The 12,033-nt window shown below is 39.3% G+C and overlaps 1 protein-coding gene across 1 annotated transcript in view; it reads left to right on the top strand.

Annotated features, from left to right (window-relative positions):
• The window catches only part of LOC137994368 (olfactomedin-like protein 2A), an 18,614-nt gene extending 7,406 nt beyond the window's left edge, over positions 1–11,208 (top strand). Inside the window, exons 4-7 of the mRNA XM_068839944.1 lie at positions 1,394–1,466; positions 4,514–4,778; positions 6,181–6,428; positions 10,175–11,208. Coding sequence (XP_068696045.1) covers positions 1,394–1,466; positions 4,514–4,778; positions 6,181–6,428; positions 10,175–10,428 — 840 coding nt within the window. The 3' untranslated portion in view covers positions 10,429–11,208. The remainder of the gene's footprint in view (positions 1–1,393; positions 1,467–4,513; positions 4,779–6,180; positions 6,429–10,174) is intronic.
• Positions 11,209–12,033: the final 825 nt, after the last annotated feature.

Raw genomic sequence — 12,033 nt, 5'->3', positions numbered from 1 at the left:
GTGCGGTTAATTCGTGGCGATAATTTAACTGTGAGACTGTACAAGCTTTTGAATCATTGTATGTTGGTTTTCTGCTTATAAAATACAAAAGAAATACCAATTAAAGAGTAGCCCACGAGTCCATTTTGACTCGTTCATTCGTAGAGAACTGAAAAGAAATGTACAAATTTTCACACCGCACGTGCAGAGTGATTGTTTTGCTCATTAAATGCTATTATTTGGTGCCGTTCTCGTTGAGGTCGCCGTCGCAGAATCTTAAGGTCCCTATTCTCTAAATTTAGAATACATGCCCCGCCAAATAATTAATCGCCAATCAGATTGGGCCTAATGACCGCAACTCTCCTGATATGTCCCTGCCAAATAGCCGCACGAGGGATTGCACTTGCAGCGGTCAGTGCTAAATGCAAAATCGTGCGCGGAAAGCAATGCCGCTCAAGTGTTGTTCCCGCAAAAAATCTAGCAGTAGCTGTTCTAAAAATAGACCATAGGGAGATTAAGAAACCAGGACGGCTACGGCAACGACAACGCCAAAAACCAGTAATATTATTGGTGAATAGAGCAAAAAATAATCGTTCTTCACGTGCGGCACGCATTTTTGTACATTTCTCTTTCCTTACTCGTCAAAACTACGACGTGATATGACCAGTTTTCAGGTTTTGACGACAACGTGGACAAACAGCAGTGAATCTTTCCTTCTCTCTCCTTACTTCAAATCCTTACTTACCAATCTCCGACTGGTCATAGGATACTTCGCTCATATTGTACAAACTTAACAAGATGGAAACATCGTGAAACACTCAGATTAGCTCAAACTGATAGTTTGAAGTGACGTTTTCTGCGCCGTAGCCGGCTCCCTAATATCCTAATACCATAAATTGATGGGCCTCATTCCATTGCAGATCGAGACTTGTTCTGGGTTATGAACTTCTGACGATGATAAATCTTAAGCACAGCTTTTTAACGCGATGTGTAATTGTAAAAGAAGTTCTATCATTTACAAAGACTCGATAAAGTAAATGATCAATCTGAAGTCCCTGACCGGATCGCATAAAATATATAATGTATTTGATCCTCATTACCCAATCACCTTCTACCCCTTTATTTAATAAATGATTTGAAGTTGCTTCAATTCCGCTAAAACGGTTTTTAGCTTTAAACTGACCTTAAAATTGTTATCGTAAAGATCAAAAGTCTTCAGCGGACAAAGTTGTTTGAGAAAAAGCGGGCAAAGAGGACGCGTATTTTAAGGTATTTTCCTCGATCTATGGCTGTGACATACATTCAACTCAACACGTCTATTCCAGTGTTTTAACAATTTTACAGTAAGAAATAACTACTGAAGAGAGCGTTATGTTATTGGTCGTTACTTTATTCCTGTTGTTTACTTTGTTAGATGCATAGGATGATTATTGAGGAAAAGAGTGACTTGGCGAAAGCAGACAACAGTGTTAGCATTCTACAGAAAGGTTTGTTTTGCCTTCCACACGCACTTGTAAGATTTTGGTTTGTTCCGTCAAGTTTTTTTGGTGACTTCAACATAACATGTAATTTGTTCCAAGAAACTACTTTCTTCTTTGAAATGTTTTTAGTCACTTTATACTGTTCAGGCTGTAAATAATTAAGTTACTTGTTGTTTATTCAAGTTGTCCTGCTTGTGGATAGGCACGGAAGTGCTACTTTCACAGATGTTTCGTCATAAGTAAGCATTAATCAGTCCAATTTAGAAAGACAGGTACTTTTAGAGGTTAAGGTTTTGCAAACTACTGGTTTTAGGGTTAGTAATTTTTGTTTACCCAATAAAGTTGTATTATTATTATTATTGTTTTTGTTTTTGTTTTTGTTGTTATTGTTGTTGTTATTGTTATTGTTATTATTATTATTATTATTATTATTATTATTATTATTATTATTATTGAACTATTGATGAATCGCTAAGTAACAGGTTAGCCTATGATGTCTCCAAATGGATTTCCCTAAAAAATATCTTTATCAACCAAGACAAGCGAATCGGCTGTGAAAAGATTCAAAGGTAATATCAGTTAAGTCCAAACTATCTGCCTAACACTCAGAAAGAGACTACATTAATTTTTCATTCGAATATTTTTTGGGGGGAAACTGTCCCCCTTGCCCCTCCGCTAGCTATGGCCATGATTTATTCAGAGGATGAAATGGCATTGTAAAGATGGCTTCTTGTTCCCTTTTTTTTTAGCCTGTTCCAGGCTCTCAGATAGTCGAGAAAACGAAAAGAACTGCGTGTGAAAAGCGAGTGGGGGCTTGGGTCGAGGCGAGGCGGGAGAGCCTGTAAGCATCTCTTTAAATTCTTCATTCCGGTATACCAGCTCCTGGTATACCCTCTGATTGGTCAATTTTGACAGTTTACATCAACACTTTCGTCATCATTTTGATGCACGCGCGGAGCACGAAAGAAAGAGGTCAACTGTGTCACCGAGTGTCTTAATATTCCCAAACGTACAAGCCCTCAGATTCGAGCAAAAGTTGTGTCTGTTCAACTTTAATAAGTCGAAAAAACGAGCCGTTTTCAATGCTTCCAACTGGTTTTGGTGAAAGCATAAATTTTCAGTTACTGCCGCGCGTTGTGAAAGCCCTTCAATGTTGTGATACGACATCTCTCCACACCGCTTACAATATAGCATCACTGGGTACGATATATAGTTCGCATTTGACACAACTATTATCTCCCCTGCACGCCACAATTGTTAGCATTCAACGGCGCTCTCTGAAAACTCTGACGAACGAGAAAAATACAATATTTTGTTATTCGTTCTTAAGCAAATACTTGGCTGCGTATTCGAATTCACCAGCTCGGGTCAATTAAATTTCTGCCTTCATCGCCTTCGAAAAAATGAGAGCAAAAAGAGAAAACCAAAAAAATTTGCCGAAAACAGGCTTGTATTTCTCTTGTATGTCTTAAAGCTTTAGAAGATCAAGCGATTTTCAGGAAGCGAAGGTGATGGCTACGTGTCTGTATACTGCAAATGCAATTGAAGCCATCCACACGAAATATCAATCTTTCACATTCATTATCGGTTGTCCTGATGCATCAGAGCTGAAGTTTATTGATGAGGCCATCTTATCATCTCGGCCAGAAACTTCAATGGTCGGGTTTCTGTTTTCCTTGGAAAAGTCAACAGAGCGTCGGGAACTCGCAGCTTTCGAACTGGTCGTGTCTTTTGGTCGAATTTGCTAAATCTCCCGTGGGTGATTTCCTTGACACTCGTTTTCCGGTTGCTTTGACAATGCCTTCGTTCGCTTGTAAAGTTATTTTCCCAAAAATTGCCTTAAATTCTGGCTAACGTACTCGCACAAACGAGAATTAACGCATCACCTTTGAACAACAATAAAAGAATCGCGCTTGAACTCGCGTGGGACCACACAATGCCGCCCTTTTTCAACACTTTGACATTGACATTTTGACATGCGAAAGGTTATTTGCAAAGTGGGCGGAATGAAGAATTTAAAGAGATGCTTACAGGCTCTCCCGCCTCGCCTCGACCCAAGCCCCCACTCGCTTTTCACAGGCTGTTCCTTTCGTTTTCTCGACTATCTGAGAGCCTGGAACAGGCTATTTTTTTTAAGCAAAGGACTGGATCGAGCAACCTGTGGCAACAAAAGCGTGAGCCGCTATTTTGCTGGGGTCACTTTCGAGCTAAATTTGACGCTAAAGCTTCGTGTATATAGACAGTGACGTTTTGGATAAAAAACGGAAATAATGCGGAGAAACGTTGAAAGTGGTTTTTACAATATTGCGGCTACATTACATTCCTCTCACAACAAGATGGCTGCCGCGATTTTGTTGTGCTTTTCTCCAAACAATAGACGCTCAATCCGGTCTTTTTTAAGTTCAGCGAATTAATGCTAAGCGTAAAAAAGTGTGGTTGGAAAATTCGTCAAAAGGCGAGAGATGTTATTTGTTAACGTGATTCAAATCCGCCCTTCTGATTGGACAATTTCAAACATTATCCTAGAAATACGTAGATAATGGATTTTGAGATCTCCGAAGCTCTACATTGGCTTCATTTGAAAATATCTCTTCTAGATATATTTCATAAAGGCCTAGAAAGCGCTAGCTTTTCTTGTGTTATTTTCAACTCAATCAATACCTAGGAATTCCTTAACACGAAAGGAACATAGTCCTTTTTGCAGATACGGCGGCCATTTTGATTTCTATTGTTTCAAATAGCTATTATGGGATGCCCAGGGGGAAAATACATATTAATTTGCCTCCTGAGCATCCCATAATTTCTTTCGAAACAATAGAAATGAAAATGACCGCCGCATCTGCAAAAAGGTCTATGCTTTGAGGATGAGATAAGCATACATTTTATTTCAGAAATTTGATTTTGTAGGTTGCGCAATACTCAGTATAAATGCCAACATTCCTGGGTGAGGAAGACGTATCGCCAAAGGCTGTTTAATTTCTGCTTACTTTTTTAGTCGGGTCAGTTATGATCTACTATAATGGTTTTTTTTTCTTTCTTTTGCTTTTCTTCAGACAGTTGTGCCAACATCAAGTTAATTGGTAAACCTGTGACCCATAACGCAAGACGATATAAATGGGGAGCCTGGATGAAAGACCCGCTTGGAATCATGGGAACTGAGACTATATTTGTTATGGAGTATTATCATGCATATGTGCTTGAAGAATATGAAAACATGGTCAAGTTTAAAGCTGGTTTGGTGCGTAAAAAGTACACATTGCCTTATTACTGGGACGGAACAGGTGCTGTGGTGTATGGACCATACCTCTACTACAACAGGTAAACAACTAGACTGGCCCTTTTGTTTCAGAAATTATACCTCTGCTTTATTTTTTCTGCCGTTCGGAATGAAACCAAGTCCGATTATCTCTAGTTCCAAGATTAACTAAACCTGTAATCTTTAATGATGTTTTCGTTTTCCGCTATGTAGACAAACATTTAGTTCAAACAGAAAAAAGAAATTAAGTGATAAAGAATTAATAATAACAATAATAATAATACTAATACTAATAATAATAATAATAATAATGGAGGAGTAAGTAAAAGGTTAGATGGATGGCTTACGAAGCTAGGGATTGCTATCAAGAAAGGACTCTTGCAGAAAACAGCCTTGTTAGGAACAGCAAGGATCCTAAGAAAGGTTCTGGAAAACTTAACAAGAGGGAATGACCCAAAGGACCTTTGGCCATTGGCTATGGCTCGCTCCTTTGGTTTAGATGCGGTATAACATCTGCCAGAGCGTAAAAGCCATGAGAAATAATAATAATAATAATTTCATTCAATCAATAATGAAAGGGAGAGATATCGGAGGTTATTCCTATACAAGGGTATCAGCCCGGATGCTATTGATCTAGAGTCGATTTTGATGACGGAGGAAAACCTGAGTACGCGGAGAAAACCCCTCGGAGTCAGAATGAGATCGACTGAAACTCAGCCCACATACGACCTCGAGGCCAGGGTTAAACCTGAGTCGCAGCGGTGGGAGGCGCGGTTGATAACCACTAAGCCCCCCTGACTCCCCTAAATGACGACACATAATCCTTGTTTATCATGACCATCCTGTTTCGTCCTGGTTTTGTAGATGATAATTATATTACGTCTTTTGACTAAATCTGAGATGGGAGAGAACTAGGTTGTAAAATAAACTGAAGTATAGAATGGTAAATATTGTGATTCCTCCCGGTAAAATTTGAAAAAACAACACAAACAAACAAGCAAACAAAACAAAACGAAAAAACAAAGACAACTGAGGAAAAGTCTTTTAGCACTGCAAGTCTTCTAGCACTGTGGCACTTATTGGGGGGAATGTACATTGAAATCAAATCAAACAAAACGTTTGTTTTTTAGGAGAAGGGAAAGCCTGAGTACCTAGAGAAAAAATCTATCTGCGCAGAGTAGAGAACCAACAAACTCAACCCACATATGACGCCAAGTCTTGAAATCGAAACCAGGCCACTTTGGTAGTAGCCCAGTGTTCTCACCTTTTGGGACAGTCTTTCTTCCCACAAAACATGATTTTTCGACCCAATCTGAAAACAGCCTGTGATCACCAGCAGAAAAGCACTGAAGTTGTTATTTACATCAAACCTCGTCAATGTGTTAGCTCTTTCTCTCCATACAAACAACGGTGTTTTTGATTGCATCCGCGAAGTCCGCCTTATACTTTCTTTTAATATTCTAGAGAAAGTTCCAACGTAATTGTGAAGTACAATCTGCGCTCAGAGGGAAAAGAGGCTCAGATAAGCGTGAGCAATTGCGCACCGAGAAGTAACACTTACGAATGGGGTGGATTGAATGGAATGGACCTGGCAGTGGATGAGCAGGGTTTGTGGGTGTTATGTGGAAACACCAACAACAATAAAAGACTGAGGGCCAGTAAAATCGATGTGGTGACAAACAACATTTACTTTACTTTTGACTTAAACACAGGTAAAAGCGTCTTTTTAGTTAAACAAAAATTAATCCAATATTGTGATAGTGCGCGTAAAAGGAACGCATGTAACGTACATTAAACTACGTGGACATTGTGGGTGGGAGACACGTGCCAAATACAAGGAAAGAAGAAGTTACTGGATAGTTTCATATCAAATATTTAGACGTGACCGTGACCTATTTTCAAGTGAAAATTAAGCACACGAGCTTTCGGTTCCATCTCGGAATCAGATTTCTGTCGTGTTATTTATACTGAGAATCCAGTTACATGTAGGTCGCATGAATCTGGTACCCAAGTGACATTCCAGGTTGGACCCCAACGTTGAATCGGGATGTTAGGTTAAAGTTCCCCGCAATCTTCCGGGACTTTTTGTCCCGTGCTTCTCGGCATAAATCACGTGAAAGAATGCCTAATTACATCACATGATAACGATTTCGTTATGGAATCGGAAGCTTGTGTGCTTAACTTGAAAGCTTGTTATACAATCATAGTGCGATACTACAAAGCTTGTTTCCCAACGGAGAATATTTAAGTCGCCTAACAGATGTGGCACAGCAGAGAGGAACACTAATTACCAGATACTGCGAAAAGTGTTGTCATTATCCAAATCCGCAGAATATGAGTGCTTAATCCAATCTGCATAAGTGAGTTCTTCACGCTGAAAGCAATAGGGGCTGATTTAAACATACGATGCAAAAATAACCAGACAAGCAACTTATGCAAACTCAGAAGCGTTTTCAATTGATAATTGGCACTGTCAATTTGTTGAAGCAAAAGAATTTAAATGCGTCTGCTTTTGTTGCCTCAAAGGAGGCATTGCCTGACACAAAGATTTCAAGTCATGGTTTTGGGTTCGATGGTTTTGGGGATGAAAAGTCATAAACGAAAACACAGTACATTTCAATGATCCAAGAGGCTTAGAAAAGTAATATTAGAATTAACTGAATAGAGTGTAATGTGAAGTGCTAGATTTCAATCCCATATGAACCATGTGAGCTTAGCCCTACAGATGGAACTGGGCCCACACAAGGACAGAGAAAAACTCTGACCAGGGTGGGAATTGAACCCACGACCTTCGGGTTAGATCTACGCCGCTCTACCGGCTGAGCTGCAAGGTCAGACGGGAGCAGGCCGTGGGAAGTGAAGATGTCAAAGTCACGGCAATGAACATGTACAAGTACAAGGAAAGGTTACGTTTATACAAACGTTGGCCGTGTAGCACTTATATTTTAAACAGAGTTAACTGAATAGAGTGTAATGTGAAGTGCTAGATTTCAATCCCATATGAACCATGTGAGCGTTTTGTCACCTTCCTCGTTTGCTGTAATTTTTTGGCTGTTTTTTTTTTCTGTACTTAAATTACAATAACCATTTCTCAAGTTTTTTACTTCTTTTAACTACTTGAGAAATGGTTATTGTAATTTAAATTTACCAGGAATGATTCTTTCTTGCTATAGTTTAATTCTCTAAAGGATGAAATTCTATTTGAGCATTTTATACTTAAGTGTTTTACTTTTTTGGGGGGAAATGTGAATCCTTGCTACGGCCCTGCACATCATTGCCGCCCACACTCCTTTGAACCGTGATGATGGCGGAGATTCCCTCCGAGCTGAAAAAACCAAATCACCGCAAGTTTTACATTGCACGAATTAATAAACCGCGATTTGATTACCATTTTTGAGCCTCTCTATGGGTACCCACGGTTTTCGTTTTCTTCGCGATTTTTTTGCAAATCTTCCTTCTTTTTAGGAAGATCTTCGTTTTTCGAATTGAAATGGTTTAAACGTTTATTCAGTGTTATTCACAGTTGATAAATATTTCACTTTAATAGAAAATTGCATAAATCACTCAATATGATTAAACTATAAAAGTTAACGTTAAAAAACAGCGACGTTTCGACCGTTCGACGGTCATTTTCAAGTTGAACAGTAAAAATTTTGAATGCGCTAACCGATTACAAAAATGCTAATAAGATACTGACCAAAACTCTAAAATATTTACATAGAAACAATAAACACACACAAAAGAATAAAAAATTGCGGCATGAAGAAACGCTAAGTAAATAACTTCGCGCGTAGCGGGCATTAGCATTTTTTTTTAAATGAGCAAATTCCCCGGGGTGGGGACACAAAAGCTGTCTAAATGCCCCGGGGTGGGGACGAAGAAAGAGGGCAAATGTCCCGCCCCCGGGATCGAAATAGCCGTGTTCACGTCGGTGATCGTTTTTTGATAAACCAAATATAGTTCACCTTGTCGCTGTGAAGAATCAAGACATTTTAAATGATGATGAATCGCATTTTAAGCTCGCAAAATCATCATTTGAATTCGCAACCCTTCTGTATTTTAACTCCACTTTTATGAATATAAAATTGCTAGGCTAGTTTTGAATGCGAAATGCGAAGTAGTCGTGTTTACGCAGTCTTCACGTCAGTGATTGTTTTGTGATATTAGTTCACCTTGTCGCTTTTATATATTCATATGCTTACAAGTATACATGAAGAAATACCTAAAATTGAGAAAACATACTTTTAAAAACATCCACAAGTTTTTCGAGTCCGTGACGGACAAGCCAGTCTTTAACGAAGGCCTCGTCTTTTCCGATAAACTATTCCATGTTAATTCGAAAACAGGTGTGTCAAATGCCCGGGGGTCGCCCCGGGGTAGGCTAATGCCCAGGCCCAGGGCCGCGATAAAATTGCGAATGCCCCACCCCCGGGACTGACAACTTGAGCAAATGCCCCGCGGTTGCCCGGGGGGGGGGGGGGTGATGGGCACCGCTGGAATTGATTGATGCATTACAGACATAACAGACCTGGTCACTGTCGTCAAAATTTGTCACTTAATATTTTATTATCATTTGTTATCGTTTCTTCATTTTGCCGACTTAGGTCTTGATTGGAACTAAAAATCTTAAGTCGATTATTTCTCCCTATAAAAACAGTAAAAACAACAAAGTTGACCACAAGTGTTGGTCAGTGATATGCTTACCTTAGCTTTTAAGCGTTTTCAAGAGCTTGCAAGCTTCCCTGCTTCCATAACGTTGTTCGACACCACCACGGCTTTATAGAAGGCGTTTCGGTATCTTTTGAGTTGATGGTATATAGAAAATACTTGACTTCTAAGTCGAAATCTGCCATGAATAAATTGTGACCTCAATTGTATTCTGCAGACCGCGAGGTTAAAGATCAGCGACACGACCAACATGAGGTCACATGATACGAATGAAATCGAATCCATTGGTTAGTAGGTTCTCATTGACGTCATTAATTTCATTACTGATTACATTATCAGCGGACTATTTTTGTCGTTTTTAGCCTTGTAATCCCTTGTAATGGCATCATGTGGTTTCGCGGCAGCGACTGTAAACCATTGTTGACACCGTTGTCAAAATCGCAGTGAAATGTGGTCAAACGCCAAAATTCAGAAATAACAGATATTTTCTGTAGTGTTTACGAGTTTCGACAGTTTTACATCTGAGTGTTCAATTTGATCACGCAAATTTTGGTCAATTTTCAGATCTTCGCATCATTCTTGAGATCCTCGTTTTTTCCACGGTGAGTCTTCCAGATCTTCGCGTCTTCGATTTCTTCGGAAATACCCATAGAGAGGCTCATTTTTATCTTGATCAATGACATCATCAGCCTTGCATTTGTCGCCGACATGATGCAGTGCATTCAATGGTGGCACATTGTAGAATCATGGTGAAATTGCATTAACCGCCTCTTACTCTTGTATGTTATAGAACCGATCACTTCGATGGGGAATGCCTTTGTTGCTTGTGGAGTGATCTACACCATTGACAGCTACAACAGCCGATCCACCACAATCAACTTCGCTTACGACACGAAGACGGGAAAACAGTGGAACCCCAACATAAAGTTCACCAACCAATATGGCCTCAACTCAATGGTGGATTACAATCCGAGGGAAAGAGTGTTGTACGCATGGGATAACAGACGTCTGGTCACTTATCCCATTACTTTTGAGGAATACTGATTAAAATCACATCAAATGATCGATCTGTTGGAAATGGGAAATGTGTGCCTGAAACTTGCTAGAGACTGTTTTCTCGGTTTTATGATCAAAGATTGTAAACATCGCAAACATATATTCAAATTTACCCACTGAGTGATTTTGTATTACGTGCCTGCAAACTTTTGTGAGTATATTCCAGTATTTCCTTTGACAGAAAACTAAAGTTGGTCTGCGTAGTTGTATTATTTCTTCAGTAAAATAGAATTGGTAAAAGAAGGGTTACTGAGTCATGAAGAAATCACCACAGATACGAGCGCTTCTTTATGAAAACCTGAATCCATTCCAGCCTTTCATTTCCGTCAAATGAAAAGGATTCAAACGCTACGTTAATGTATTATATAACCTCAACAACACCAAGAGCATCACAATGGTTGTCAACGCAAAATCCAGCTTAGTATCCAGAAAATTGTACAGTAATCAGTGTGACCATGTCACTCATAGTAAATAGTTTAAGTTCTCGGAATATTTAGTATGTTCATTGGATATTCGTAACTGAAGAGAGAGTGGAGCGCGCACAGAGAATTTTACCTTTCGACACACCCGTCCGAAAAATTGGTTTTTACACTGGGTGGGAGTCGAACCCAAGTCGCCCTGATTACTAGTCAGGAATACGAAGCCACTTCACCATCAAGGCAACCCATCCTCTACCTCTGAAATGAGGTCAAATGACTATCATCGACAATTCGTAAGTTTCTCTAAATAGGCCTTATTCACGATAGCGGCCATGTTGGTTTTCAAATTGTCATGCAAATTAGCCATGTGTTATGCTGGGGGTGGGGGGGGGGCAAAAATTGGAATAAAGGCAAATTGCGGAAAATCGGTACGTCGAAATATTGAATTAACATTGCTAAAAGTACATTTAGAATTTAGAATTAAGTACCTTTTATAATAATTTTACATCTTTTGATTGCCTCCGACATTTTGACTTTCTACTTCGTTATCTGCTAATTTTTTTTTATCAAAAAAAAATCGAAGTAACTTGTGCAAGCACTCTGTTTTATTACTTAGGTGATAAACATTCAATGAACATGAAACAAATCATCTGTGTGGCTAAGATGTTAGTAATAACCTCTCGAACTTATGTTGTTTGCCCCCTCAGAAGTGTGTAGCTAATTTGCATGATAATAGCAAATCCAACCTGGCGGCTATCGTGAATAAGGTCTATTGACTATTATCGTCAATTTAGGACGCTTAGCACTTGATAAGGATTATGGGAAATGAATATCTATTTTTAAAATCCAAAGCCCAATGCCTAAACTCGCTGGACTCGAACCTGGGAACTTTCGATTAATAACCCTTTCACTTAACCACTAGACTACTGCATCGCTAACGGACAGAATGCCCGTACTTGTGTACAAATTGTGTACAACAGCGTCTTCTTAATCCGTGGTTTTCTGGTTTCAAATTTGTCCATGCTGTCGCTATTCGACACATAAACAGAATGTACAGCACGATAACCGAGCCTGTTGTAAGGCCAGCAGTCTGTCTCCGTGTTCCTTGTCATATAGTCTCCTTAGATGATCTTTCCGGTATAGTTACTTATATATTGAATGATAACAATATATA

This window comes from Montipora foliosa, chromosome 3 (genome assembly GCF_036669935.1).
Source record: "Montipora foliosa isolate CH-2021 chromosome 3, ASM3666993v2, whole genome shotgun sequence".
NCBI lineage: Eukaryota > Metazoa > Cnidaria > Anthozoa > Scleractinia > Acroporidae > Montipora > Montipora foliosa.
This window is presented reverse-complemented; position numbering and strand designations above follow the sequence as displayed.